General features: G+C 32.7%; 2 protein-coding genes across 2 annotated transcripts; one reads left to right on the top strand and one right to left on the bottom strand.

Moving 5' to 3' along the window:
• Nucleotides 1–1,622: 1,622 nt before the first annotated feature.
• LOC105628489 (translocase of chloroplast 33, chloroplastic) lies at nt 1,623–5,815 on the top strand. The gene is made up of 8 exons (XM_012209904.4): nt 1,623–1,762; nt 2,025–2,126; nt 2,207–2,314; nt 2,419–2,543; nt 2,669–2,933; nt 5,070–5,138; nt 5,288–5,449; nt 5,550–5,815. The coding sequence occupies exons 2-8, from the start codon at nt 2,031–2,033 to the stop codon at nt 5,616–5,618; spliced, it is 894 nt and encodes a 297-aa protein (XP_012065294.1). The 5' UTR covers nt 1,623–1,762; nt 2,025–2,030; the 3' UTR covers nt 5,619–5,815.
• Nucleotides 5,816–6,442: 627 nt separating this feature from the next.
• On the bottom strand, nt 6,443–8,209 carry LOC105628504 (flavonoid 3-O-glucosyltransferase). The gene is made up of 2 exons (XM_012209923.4): nt 7,502–8,209; nt 6,443–7,423 (listed from the first exon to the last, which is right to left on the bottom strand). The coding sequence occupies exons 1-2, from the start codon at nt 8,148–8,150 to the stop codon at nt 6,564–6,566; spliced, it is 1,509 nt and encodes a 502-aa protein (XP_012065313.4). The 5' UTR covers nt 8,151–8,209; the 3' UTR covers nt 6,443–6,563.
• Nucleotides 8,210–15,144: the final 6,935 nt, after the last annotated feature.

Here is a 15,144-nt window from a genome sequence, read left to right on the forward strand (position 1 = left end):
GAAGAGCAAAGCGGGGAAGCTTCTTGGAAGTGCTCAGTTCATCGAATCCTCTCTTTTCACGAATCTGCCAGCAAGAAGACTTGAAGATTTTCTCTTGATTAGATGTGGCATTACCTATATAAATTTTTTTTTTTCATTAATATGTAATATATGAATAGAAACATAGATCCATCCATCTATCATCCTGCTTTATATTCAGAAGAGTCGAGTTTCTCGTTGATTTTGTCCGTACGATCAAATTGTAAATCTTCTAAGACTACTGGGCTCGGTGTCCTGTTAAGATTGTTGTTGACAGTTGAAATCATATGTTTTAGTTATCTAGTACATGCATTGGCCTAAAAAGTAAAAATTGCTTATTTGAGAAGCAAGGAAACTAGTTACTCCCTCCGTCCCATATGTATAAACCTCATTTGACTTTCACATTGATTAAGAAAAATTAATTAATATGGTTGAATTATCTCTTTTGTTTAGTTTTTTCCCAAGATATCTCTTTATAATATTAAATGATGAATATCAATTGGGAATGTATATATATATATTAAACAGGGGTATGTTAAGAAATTAGATAATAAATGATGTTATAAAAAAAATAGAACTATATTTTGGGACAGACGAAAAAGAAAAGTGAGTCTATATATATAGAATGGAGGGAGTATTTTTTTTTAATAATTTTTTTGGGATCGATTTTTCATTTAAGGAAAGTTAAAATAGCCATAATTACAAAGAGTTATGATATCCATGAGCAATTTATGGCTATTAATCCCAAAAATTATCTCTTGAATGTAAAAAAACTCATATTTAATGCCACATATCTATCCAAGAAAGAAAAAAAAAAGGTTCATTGCATCTACTGCTTTTTTTCCATAATACTTATCATATTTGAGCAAACGATTTATTCTAAAATATCTATAATATTCGTAGTTTCAAGGAGTAATAAATATTTTTTTTCATGTTTATCCTTTGTATATGACCAAATTTCAAATGTAACAAGTATTATGGAATACAAGTTACTACATCTATTCCATAATACTTCCTCTGTCTCAAAATATAAATCGTTTTTAGGTGATTGTTTTATCCAAAATATAAGTCGTTTTGAGTATTTCAAAAAGTAATAAATAATGTTTTTCTAATGTTACCTTATGCAAAACCAGGAGAGTTAATTGCTTTCTTCATCCTTCTGCAATACCTTAAATGATTAATATTTTGGGATAGAAAGAGTACTTATCACATTTGAAATTTCAAATTACTTAAAAAATCATTAAATTTATCTATGTTATAATAAATTATTTAATAAATTGACTATATTACTCTTAATTTAATATATCCAAACACCAAATTAAAATTTAAGACCTTTCAATTCTCATATTTTGTCTAATTATAGTAGTGGAAATATTTTGGGAACACATTACAAAGGATAAAAATGGAAAAAAATTATTACTCATTGAAACCACAAGTACGATAAATATTTTTGAATAAAATATTTTTTCAAATATGACAGATACTCTCGTGGAAAAGGAGATCCTGAGTTATTTAGATTATTTAATTTGGTATATTAATACGTTAAAGAAAAGGAAATAAAAGAGAAGAAATAACGAGATTCTATATTAATTATCAGAACGACATGTCGTTATACGTCCTTACCAAAATTCAGATACCGACATAACAACAAAATCTCCGATTTGACAAGGTCATCAGTTGAAGCAGCGGCAAAAACCAAATCCCCTCTCTTTGCTTTGCATTCTGCGCAGTTGAGGAGAAAGAGGTTTGTGCAATTCTTCCTCTGTCTCTAGCACAATAACCCATCAATTAATTTGCTTTTCCACATTTAAATTTCTTTCAACTTTCAATAATCTCTAGGGTTTAGGGTTTTATGGTAAATGAGTATTTTGTTCTTCACTTATTGGATTTCAGCTGCTGCTCACTTTTGCCTCTGAAATTGCTACATTTTTCGTTATTTAATCTGTTCCATTGGGTAGCGATTGAGTGCTTAAGCTTTTCATTTAGCTTAATTATTCCGTTTTCAGGAATCAATGGGGTCTGCAATTCGTGAGTGGGTCGGGTTCCAGCAGTTCCCTGCTGCTACGCAAAGCAAATTGGTTGAATTGTTTGGCAAATTAAAGGAAGAGGTTAATTTAAATTGTTCATTTTGTATTTTCAAATATCCATTTCCAGTTGTTTATCTGCTTCTGATATTAGATGATTGCAGGGTGTTAGTACTTTGACCATTCTTGTTATGGGCAAAGGCGGAGTTGGAAAATCTTCCACTGTCAATTCTCTCATTGGGGAACGAGTGGTTAACGTGAATTCCTTCTCGGTATGTTTTTGCTTATCAGAATCAGTATTTTCCGTGAATTGAAGGGCCAATGGCCGTTACCTGTCTTTATAGCTTATGTTATAAACACATTGTCTGCACTGCAGGCAGAGATATCAAGACCTGTAATGGTTTCACGAACTCGGGCGGGATTCACATTAAACATTATAGACACTCCAGGCCTTGTTGAGGGTGGCTATGTTAGTTACCAAGCTTTGGAGTTGATTAAACGGTTGGTACTGCTTGAATGAAATGTTTCAAGTTCAATGCCTAGCAAACTTTTTGACTTTCTGGATTAAGTTCTGGTTATGACTTAGCATAGTTTGAACGTAATTGTGTATGCTGCTATTAATGCAGGTTACTTTTGAACAAGACTATTGATGTTCTGCTCTATGTTGACCGCTTGGATGCATATAGAGTAGATGACTTGGATAAGCAAATAATAAGTGCTATCTCTGATAGTTTTGGAAAAGAAATATGGCGTAAAAGTTTGCTTGTCCTCACCCATGCACAGCTCTGCCCACCAGATGATCTTGTTTACGATGTTTTTTTGGCTAGAAGATCTGAGGCTGTCTTAAAGACTATTCGTGCAGGATCACGAATGAGGAAACGAGACTTTGAGGTTCATTTTCCTTCTTTATATACATATATAAAGCTATTTTTGTTTCATTATGCTTTGAATTAAGTAGGCAGCGACATCAATTTGTGATATGGACATACATCATACGCTAAATTCTTTGCAAATGAAAAATGCATATTTGCTGCATGTTCTTGTTGACAATTTCCTACTAAGATGTATCCCTCCACCCAACATAAACATTTAAATGCTAATTTCTGCACATTAGGATCAATAAAGGACAAGACCTGACCATAATATATGCTCATATAAATGTGAAGTTAACGATTCAGGTTTTCTCTTCCTAGCTTCTCCTGAGGCGCTATTAGAGCCAAAATATTGGACTGCTTGACTAGTGAGCGATCTTATGTTTATGATTTGATTTATAAAAAACTTGAAGATTGTGATACCTTGGTTTGTGAAAATATATGTAATTTTTGTATGTTAGAATTGTATACAGTAAACAGGGTGGTCATCTTCACTATCTGTAGAACAAGTTGGTGCTTGAACTTTGCTAGTTTTCTATGTTATCATACGAACTTTATTTCTCACAATTGAGTGTCTAAGCAGACAAATTTTTTCAATTAAATGCATTTAGCTGGAATTTTTTTGCCAACGAATTACAATTTTACTCAATAAATGACAGCACACGTAAATATCAATTTCATTCATCTTTCTTTTTTTCATTCATTGTCTTGTATCCCTCTTTTATAAAAAATAAACCTCAAAACTTCCTTATAATTTTCATTATATTCCAAAATAAAATCAAAGAGAGAATGAAATGAAGAAAGAAAATGAGACAATCTAGAGAAATGAATGAAAAAATGAGGTAAATAGTTCATTTAGATATTCTGGCAAGAAATTCCAGGCAAGTGTATTTAATTGTAAAAATTGGGAAAAAAATACTATTTTATCCTTATATTTTGTCAAATATATGACTTTGCCCTTGCAATGTTAGAAATATATAGTTTTGTCTCTATCTTTTGTCTCCGTTATATTATTATATCATTCTATTAACTTTTGTACTTTTTTCCGTTAAAGTACTGAGATAGATTAGTTAATTTTGGCAGGGACAAACTAGTTAATAAATACAAGGATAGATTAGTTAATAATTTTAAAAAAATATAGGGACAAAATAATAATTTACTGATGAAAAAAGTACAAAAAAATTGACAGAAGGATATGACAGTGTAACGGAAACAAAAGATAGGGACAAAACTATGTATGTCTACAAATGCAGGGGCAACGTTGTATATTATGGCAAAATACAGAGATAAAAAATAATTTTCCCTAAAGAATTTATCAATTTTGGCACTTGATTGATAAAAAGATAAACTGAGACAATAGAAAAATTAACCAAGCTTAGAGACTACTTGATAATTATCCCTTAAAAAAAATGGTTGAATATGTGATGGATGTTTGCAAATTTCTCTGTCCTTCATGTATTTAAAGTTTCTACAGAATGTCATGAATTGTGTAAAATCTTTTTATTTTTCTATTATATGCATTTTTAAAAATCTTTCAATTAGCATTAGAGTTGGGAACATGGAATGCAATTCTGGATGTGAGAAGGCAGATCTGATAGGAGTGGGTTGGCTGTGTTTTCCTTTACTTTTGCTGAAGGGTTTTAAGGCATATCTTGTTAGTGAAAGGAGAAAAGATAACCTTTTCTCAGATAGTTTTGATTTCCTTCTTTGAAGTCTATAATGACTGTAATATTAATACTTGTGAACATTTAACATCAATTAGAAAAGGTCTTGTTACTTGGTTGAGAATTTGGCTGAAATATTGCAATTGAGTGGCCTTACAGTATCTACTTTTGGGAACTGATTCATGGAATGCTGTTCTTGATAAAATGCATATTGCATTGCATTGCAGATGTGGATTGATGAATCAGTGTAGGGTTTTTTGGGAACTATCAATAGCAGCTGAACCTATATTTTGGTTCATAGATGGACTGCAATCTTTATGGAAAAATTGGTAGCTCATAATCAAACATAAAAATCAATTGCAAAAATGAAACATATGCATCCATCATTATGATATGCTTGTGTAATTAGAAATAATAATTATTCATATGATTCTTTTGTTCTGTACTGAACATTCCTCCAATAATTGTTTACTTGGTTTCGATGCTTCTAGGACTGTGCTATTCCCGTTGGTTTGGTCGAGAACAGTGGGAGATGCAATAAAAATGAGAATGATGAAAAGGTTTTTCTCTATGCTCTGAATTTGTTACCATTTATTTGTTTAAATGCATTAATAGTTTTCAGGAGCCTCATGCATAGGGCCGCCATTTTTTGACTTGTTTAACTGCAATTGCTTGTATTTTTTTTTTTTTTTTTTTTAAATTATTACAGATTCTCCCAAATGGTGAGGCTTGGATTGCAAGCTTGGTAAAAGAAATTATTGGGGTTGCTACAAATGGGAATAAATCCATTGTAGTTGACAAGAAGTTGATAGATGGATCTGAGTCAAATGAAAGGGGGAAGGTGTTGATCCCTGTCATTCTTGGGATTCAGGTATAAGGTTCTTGGGTTCCATAACTGTAGTTCTGTTTTTGTGATTGAAATTGAAGTGGTGCACAGTATCATTGTTTTATGCTCATGTTTTATGTTGCAGTGGCTTATCGTGAAATGGATTCAAAGAGCAATTAAAGATGATATTGTGAAGGGGGCCAAGGCGTTGTGAGTGCTTCTTGATTTGTTTTTTAGTCAAATGCAAGTTCTTAGGTCGATCTTTCTCTATCTCGTACCTTCTGGTACTTTCACTTATTGTAAATCCAATCGATCATCGCTGTGTTTCTGAGTTTTGCTTTGTTACTGAGTTTTGCTTTGTTACTGACGGATATTTGAGAAATCGGATTATAGTCCTTCAGTTTGAGTTTACTTTTTATGTCTTTGAACTTGATGCAATTTTCTTTTGCTGAAATTTTATTGTATTTTTCTGTCATTTCCTGGTATTGCATTGAAGTTTGAAGGGAAAATTATTGCTACGATCTTATAAATTGGTCAATCAAATATATTATTCCGTCTTTAAGCTATGGTTCTGTTAGACGTTAAATGTTTAAGTTTCCGCCGTTAATTTATATTAGAAAGACAAAAATACCCCTCATAATACTGCATGTTTAAACCCACTCAATTTTTCTTTCACATTTCCCTTTGAAGTGTCCTGCTGTTTAACAAATACCCAGAAAACATAAACGATCAGGTTGTCATATTGCATTATATTAGAACTCAAATTAAACACAAACAGTAACTAAAAAATAATAAAAAAACGATAATCAAATTTTGAAAAAGAAAAAAAAAAGCTTTATACTTTTATCAATAAATCAGAATTTGCAGATCGAGAATCAAAATTAAATTAGATCAAAATTTTGCAGTTTATATTAATTTTTAGCTGCTTTTGTTAAATACTCATCATGAATTTTTCGTATAATTCAAATTATCTGCAATTATCAGGGTTTGCAGTTAATCCAGTTTGCTAGTCACATGGGGGAACTGGTAAAGCTTGCATTAACATTAATTAAAAAAATTTATATCTACCTCTTCCTTTTCCGTGGAATTATTAACTCATTAACTATAATCAATCAAACCCATTACCAAAACTAAAAGAATGTCAGTAATTTGTAAATGTTTACTGGGTGACTATCTCTACCAAAGTTGTGAAATTTGCAGTAGAGCTACCATGTGGTCGCACAGCCTCAAAAGCATTTTTTTTGAGAGCATCAAGTCTCTGTCTCATATTTTTCCCTTGCTGGCTTGACAAAACAAGCTGTAACGCTTTCATTGTGCCATCCTTACTGATCTTCCCACCTTCAATCCCGACTCCGACCTCCCATATATTTTCAATCGCCCACCGATTCAAAATCTGATCCCCGAAGAACGCCCTGCATATCATAGGCACGCCTGCGACAACACTTTCCAGAAATGAATTCCATCCAGAATGCGTTATAAAAGCTCCGGTTGAACTGTGCTGCAAGATTTGTAATTGGGGAGCCCAGGGAACTACTTTCCCCTTCTCTTTAGTCCTTTCTAGGAACCCTTTCGGCAACTTCTCATCCGGATTGCCTCTAAACGACCAAATAAATGGACAGTCGTACGCCTCTAACGCTTCTGCTAATGCTGCTAGTTCATGAGGTGGTGGTGTTACTACACTTCCGAAACTAATGTACACAACTGAATCTTGTTTTTGGTTGGTTAACCATTCTAGGCAGTTATATGAATCAGAATTCACCTGATCTGGTAATGTTAAGACAAGGGGACCAATATTTAAAACCTTTTCAATTCTTGACTTTAGTGCTTTTGTGACAGAAGTATCCATTTCTTCGAATGCGTTTATAACAAGTGCCGTTGCTAGTGGTAACATTAATCCCATTTTGTATAACATTTTTTGCATATCTTCTTTTATCTCTTTTGGGGTCAATTCCGGCTGCAAGTGAATTGCCGGTATTGCAGAAATTCCGGGAAAGAAATCGACTGTTTTTCCTTCAAGTCCTGCAGTGGACAGAGATGGACAGAGATTTGGCACTTAATGGAAGGAGAAAGCAAAATGAATAAACTAACAAAACTTACCATTAAATCCAAGTTCTTCAATTCCCAATTTTTCTCGGATTAGATCCGTTTCAATATGCAGGAGGACGGGGAGTGGACCGGCGGTCCAAACCGCCACCCAAGGAACATGCAATTCCGCCACCATATCCGCTGCAAACCAAAAAAATGCATCAGTAATAATGCAACTAAATCCCTTTCCAGTATCTTTCAGGACCTCCGCCATAGCAGTCTTAAAATTCCCTGGGGTCGCCTTAATAAAATTCTCCACCGGCTCCCCTGGATTACCAGAAAACACGTAGTTTTCCGGTGTCCCATCCGCCACATTATAATGTTTTATAGCTTCGCACCTCTCATTTTCATTGGATATCATGCTGTTCGATTGTGCGGTGCTAAAGAAAGAAAATTTGGCGACCGGAGCCGCCGCAGATAGCCTACGAATGAGGCTGAGGAGTGGCGCTGCATGGGTGGCGAATGGAAATGCAAGCACTGCAATATGTTTGCTCGCAGTATTGTCTCGTGGCATTGTGAGTAATTGAAAAGGTTGAAATGGAGATTTTTGAAAGCACCTTTTTAAGATCCTAAGATTTCTCTGTTTGTTACGTAAAAAATGTATGGATGAATGACTAATGAATGCAAAAAACAGAGAATCGTTAGAAAATCTTAGGATCATTTGATGAAGTTAGATATTTGTTAAATTGGTTTGAGACAGTTAAAGCCTAATTCTGGTCATGCTAAATTGGTTTGAGACGCCTAATTCTGCTCATGCCACCTCCTTATAAAGATCAAACATTGGAAATTAATTTATAAAATTTATAAAATCACTCGCATTTATAAAATTTTTCACTTCCCATTTATGCAAAAAAATTAGTCAAAATTTCATTTTTCTAATAACATGATTGGTGAAACTTTTTAATTAACTAAATCATATCATAATTCTATATTATATTCAATTTACACTTCAAGGAGTTTAAACTTTTGCGTTAGAAACCTCAATCTCACAGTGTAGCTTGAAGATAATTTTAAAATGATTTAATAAAAAATTATTAATTTCAAAATATAAAGATATAATTAAAGTGTTAATTTTAAATAAGTAATCATTTGAAATGATTTAATAATTGAGTAATCACTAAAGCTTTCAATTTCCATCTAGTCATCGATAGCTAGAGCAGTTGTTTTTACCGCTGATTTCAAATGGAGATATACCCTTCCTTTATTATTATATGATGTTCTGGTTTTTTATTCAAATAATATGGGCTGAACGAGCTTCTTTTAAAAAAATTTTTTTTTGATCTAGTCATCAATAAAAATAAAGAGCCAACGATTACATGCAGAACCATAATTTAATTAAATTATATCAAATCACATATGTGAATTAAAATAGAATAAGATTAATAAAATTTATTATTAATTAAGTTTGGTTTAATTGGTATTCTTAGTTTATATAAAAATATAGAAAGCCAGAGATCTCGAATTTGAGTTGTTTCGGCCACAAGAGTTTTCATAAATTTTGTAAGTTTTGTTGTGTAGCCAACTGCAGTTCATTGCACCTTTAAATGAATAAAAAAATCAATAAATACTAAATAAATTATAGTTACAATATCATAATAATCAGCAATACGAAAATCTAACTTTTATACACTATTAAATTAATTTTTACTATAACAATTTGAATGTTTTAATAGCTAATTAACAATCTGGTATTCATCATGTCATGGGTTCATTACCCATAATAGATATTCTAAAAATAAAACTTTATTTTACTGATTATTTTTTAACAAATAAATTAAGAGCTCGGCATAGATTTTGCAAAATTTAGGGATTTTAAAATTCATAGAATTTTACAATTCAATCTTTTGATTAAAAAAAATAATCCATAAATTTATGTTACATGTTTTAATGATTTTTGTTTGATTGAATTGTTAAAATTCCATGGATTTTGTAGTTAAATGTCACTTACACCCTTAGAGCATATGAAGCTTTTTCTTCCGTTTCTCTTATTTTCTTATTTGTGCATGTGTAAATATATTTATATTATTAGGCCATAAAGAAAGACATAATGGCTGGAAAAAATATTCTATCAGAGATTACAATTGTTGAACAACGAATCGCCCAATGATGATGGAGAAGGTTATTTTTGGTAGAAGATTAGAGAGCTTTTGTTTTAGAATAGCAAAAGTAGTGCCTGCGTATATATTTTGTGGCTTTTACTACTATATGGATTAGTGAGTTTCTGCATTGGTAGTGCAATAGGCAATATCCATAAAGGTACCAAGTGTTAGGAATCAGCTCTAATACCAGTTATTGGGCATCAGTTCTGATACCACTTATTGGGCACTTTCAACCAATTAAGAGAAAAATAACGAGCGGAATAGTAAACTTGTGACACACAGAAATTACGTGGTTTACCCTCAACTGTTTAGGGCTACATCCACGGGACAAACTCCGAATCATTCTTCCACTATTAAAAATAGTAGGCACACAAAGAGAGTAATTCAAAAATAATGGCACATAAAGTGTTTCCCAAAAAACACCCCATAATAATTTTCTTACTATTTTTCTCTCCCCTAATTTTAGGAAACCCTTCCTAAAACTAGATAAACTCTCTCTTTCTACATTTTTTCTCTTTCTGCAGTGTGTATTGTGCGTACTGCCTCTGCCACTATTTATAGGCAGGATATGAGAGACGAATTGAGAGAGCCGTGCCGTTTTGTCAAATGGCATGGCTGCCAACTTTTGACTTTTCAAATACCACGTTTTTTTTTTCTTTTCATTTGTGTGTGGGTCCCACTTGAGTGGGCACCACCACAACAAATCTCCCCCTGCACACTCAAGTGGAGACGTTAGCCATCATCTCCCCTACAGCTATAATCTATTAGATCTGCCACCATCTTGTACCGCCGCTACAACTTTGCGGGACACGCCGCCCGACCTACTTTTGTCGAGAAGACTTTCGACACAAGGCACCACCTGCAGATCTTTTTCTGGTCTTGGTTCTGTTGTTACACAACAACTCTTTGCACGCTTCAGTAATCTTGACTGCCACGACACGGCTCCCCTTGCAAATGTCATTGGATATCCTGAAAATTCATTTCACTGCAGTCCAATATTTCTTTCCAGTGATAATCTATTAGATCTGCCAACCATCTTGTACCGCCGCTACAACTCTGCGGGACACGCCGCCCGACCTCCTCTTGTCGGGAAGACTTTCGACACAAGACACCACCTGCAGATCTTTTTCCGGTCTTTAGCTACCACAAATGAACCTTTTGTGAGCTTCCACTAATGAACCTTTTGTGAGCTTCCACTGACCATTTCTGAAGGTGCTACAGAAACTTTTATCATCAAATCTACAACCAAGATTTGGACGCATGCTCGAAAAACACATTCCTCATCAGTCTTGTCTTCCGGTTTAGTTCAACTAAACACGGGTAAATGCATTCTGATTACCATAAGGAGATCTCTCATTTCTCTATATATGGTAATTCCCGCCATGTAGACTGATCATTTTGCTTGTCCATTTTGACTTGTGCAAAATATCATCACCAACATAAACCATATACGTGAACAGTAGTATACGTGAATAGTACCTGTATTCGTGAATAGTACTATACGTAATAGTGCTGGGCTTAACAGTGACGGGCTCAGCAACAGTAACGCCAATAGTAACTATTCACCATCAACCGCGAGTTACTATTTTACTATTCATCACTAAGTCGATTCTGTAACGTCTTTCCGAGCGGACAACACCAATGGACTGGTTGTAATTTTCTCTTCATCGTGGTATATTTATTTTCAAAATATATCCACGGATCCGGTACCGCTATCTGACCGGCTGGACCTGCCGAAACCTTCGGCTCTGATACCACTTGTTAGGAATCAGCTCTGATACTAGTTGTTGGGCATCAGCTCTGATACCACTTATTGGGCCCTTTCAACCAATTAAGAGAAAATTAACGCTGCGGAATAGTAAACTTGTGAAACACAAAAATTACATGGTTCACCCTCAATTGTTTAGGGCTACGTCCACGGGACAAACTCCGAATCATTCTTCCACTATTAAAAATAGTAGGTACACAAAGAGAGTAATTCAAAAATAATGGCACATAAAGTGTTTCCCAAAAAACACTCCATAATAATTTCCTCACTATTTTTCTCTCCCCTAGTTTTAGGAAATCCTTCCTAAAACTAGATAAACTCTCTCTTTCTACATTTTTTCTCTTTCTGCTGTGTGTATTGTGCGTACTGCCTCTACCTCTATTTATAGGCAGGATATGAGAAACGAATTGAGAGGGCCGTGCATTCATTTTGTCAAATGGCATGCCAATCTTTGAATTGTTGGCTGCCAACTTTTGACTTTTCAAATACCACGTTTTTTTTTTCATTTGTGTGTGGGTCCCACTTGAATGGGCACCACCACAACACCAAAGGAGCAATGAAAAGCAGAACTTGCATATAGAATGTGATTTACAAGAGAAGCTATCTAATGTACAATTTCTAAACCCATTAAGTTGCATTCCACCAAGGTATAAAAGGACGATGGTATATCTAAGCAAACCAATCTTGTAATTACCGTGTACTTTAAAAACTTGTGATTGATTTTTTAGGTTGAATACTTGCCAAAGATTATTTGGAAAGCTCTGTGATTGCCGCCTGCCAACTCCAACTCCAAGTTCTGTAACTGCAGTGGGGCAAAACCACTTCAGTATGTTTGGTCCTAACATGTGTTGCCGGTAACCAATTTCATAGCCATTTGTTAATCCAACGAATATTATTTATTAAATAAAATCTGATGGTAGGAAGTAATTTCTGTATACTGTATAGTTTTGCCCATATTTTGTTTTGGAATAGCCGATTCAATTAGGATGAAGAGTATTTTTGAAATAAATTAGTTATTTTTTGTGGAAAGACGATGGAATTGTGAGGAATCACATCCCACCTCTGGGTGGGGTTTCACTCTTTCTAAAAATGATAAAATTCAGGTCATGATGTAATCTATTGATTCCATATATTTTAGATTATTTTTAAATTACACGGATATCTTAAAAAAATTCAATGTATTCGAATCAGATAATATAACGACACTTCTCTAACATTCCCAAAAGTATTGGGAAGACACTTTGAGAATACTTTAAGTGTGTTGAACACTTTAGAATCGCAATTAAAAATTTTATTAGACTTTTAGATAACTTCATTAACAAAAATTTTTAAATTATTGTCTTAAATATATATTAGTTAATTATTAATACTTAAAATATAAAATTAAAATAAATATAAAAGAATGAAAAACTCTATGAATAATTTATGATTTGTAATTTATTATATATGTAGAATTATCAAATTCAATAATTAATTCAAAATGTTGATTTGAAATCAATAATTTACGAGGTTTTATAAAAAAGGAGTTAACAATATTTTATTGAACAAACTAAAATATGGAATACCATTAGAATTAATCTTTTCTCTTTTAAAGATGCTGGAATTTTTAAAATTATCATTTTATCTCTAAATAAGCCAGAGATGCTATAATGTTCAATGATAATGTTAATTTTGAGAATTTAACTATTTATGTTGAAATAAGAAATTAGGTATTTTTCTATTTTATGTTTATGAAAAAATGATTTACTTATTTGAATTATTAATAAATTATATTTATTTAGTGTAGCGTACCCGGTATCTTACCATTTTAAAAACTGAGTCATGTGTCTATACCGTATCATATCACATGTCCCGTGTCTCTATCGTATTGTGTCTCATGTCTCGTGTATGTGTAATCTAAGTTATTTTTTCTCAACTAAATAAATGAATCTACAAATCTATAGTATGTTTAAATTCCATTAATCCAAATCACCTCCAAACCAAGTGGGTTTGACAGACACTCATGGGCAGGGGGTGTGAAACTTACCAACTGAACCGAATCAAAAAGCAAACCGACTCATTTTGGTTCGGTTGTCAGTTTATTCAATTCGAGTCGATTTTAAAACCCATCAGTTGAGTTTAAAATCAAACCGAAAAAATCTATCAAAATTGACCCAACCGATTTTGGGAATCACTCTATTAAATATTCCCACCATTCCTTACTATCATACTTTCTGTATGGTCTTTAACCACCATACCTATTCCTGCATACCTCCCATTTACATTTATTGTTGCTTAAATATCTAGTTTAAGAAAATTATCTTTAATTCTAGTCCATTGGGAGCCAACGTCTGCAATATTTTCAATTGGACTCAGCCATTATAGTCACTAATTAACACAGACCAAACAAGCTCTTGCAAAAGGACAAGTAACCATCAAATAAAAGAGTCTCCACATCACACCTGCAAACAGGACAAACTTCAGACACTTGTTCCCATTTGATCCTTAATAAATCTATTGTGGGAGTCACTCTCTTATATGTTCACCATTATTATATGCCTAACTTTTTTACATAAAAAGTTGTGCATTTCTTACGAAATATGAAGTCATTAAAAGAAAGAGAGGAGCAATTTGACAGCCTTCATTCTATGCACCAACCCGTTGATTTAGGCCATTCAATTGCTCCGTTGATTCGGGCATAATTTAAAACTCTCCTTCAAATATTCTAACTACCGCTCCGAACCTTAGACTATTCAATGGTTATTTATAAATTTAAATTCAATAAGAAGAGAATCTAAGGATTACAACTACTTTATTCCATTATTAAGCAATTAATTTTTATTTATGAATTCCTAAATTTTTGATTGCATAGAATATGTTTTTTCTTTTCTGGAAAAGGTTGGATAGAATATGTTTTGCTGAACTGAAAATTAAAAATAAATTTAATTTATAAAAAATTGACTTGTCATGTTAGACTTATTTTGCAAGTAAATTTACTATGCATTGCATTAGGGCTAGGCAATAATTGATAAAATCTACCCAACTTTAGAATAAAAAAAGTTTGATTCAATTTGATTTTCAGTAACTCTTTAAAAATTAAAATGATTTAACACGTGGTAAATCAAATTTAAAAACTCAAAATGAATCGATTCGGTTTGTCTTTATAAATAATTTGATTTAATTTGATTTTTTCTATATAGAAATTTTATTTATTGGATATTTTACTGATTTAATTTAGATTGAACTAAACTGATCGAATACTTACATCGATCGATAAAATTCAATTTTTAGATTCCGATACTCAAGAAGTAATTTTTCAAGATATTTAGGTTAACAATTAACAAACTTAGTAGGAGTGGAATCACTCGATAAAAAAAAATAAGGATAACAAAAATTTACTTTGAGGGGACACGTTACTCTGCTTTGCCTCAATACCGAAAAGCATAAATAAATGCATAGAAAACATAAATTAATGGTACGTAGATGTATGATCTAATAATAAAATCCTCTGTCCTAATGCTCAAAAAATAAATAAAGAAATAAAGAAATCTGAAAATTCGTTTCCTACTGAAAGGTGTCCTAGATGAGTTCCTCCAATCATACAGGCAATATCTTGTTATATATGAATTTTTTAATATTAAAAATATATTTTAAAAACCATAATTAATTTTTTATTTTATAATATTAAAAAATTCAGAAATCAGAATATCTTAATCAAGCAAGCTGTACTTAAGAGTATTTCGTACTATACAATTCCAACACACCGTCTTTACATTGGAGACGCGTACCACGCGGCGTGTTTTTATTGG

The sequence above is a fragment of the Jatropha curcas genome, chromosome 8 (assembly GCF_041381405.1).
Source record: "Jatropha curcas cultivar XTBG-Jc1 chromosome 8, XTBG_Jcur_1.0, whole genome shotgun sequence".
Taxonomy (NCBI): domain Eukaryota; kingdom Viridiplantae; phylum Streptophyta; class Magnoliopsida; order Malpighiales; family Euphorbiaceae; genus Jatropha; species Jatropha curcas.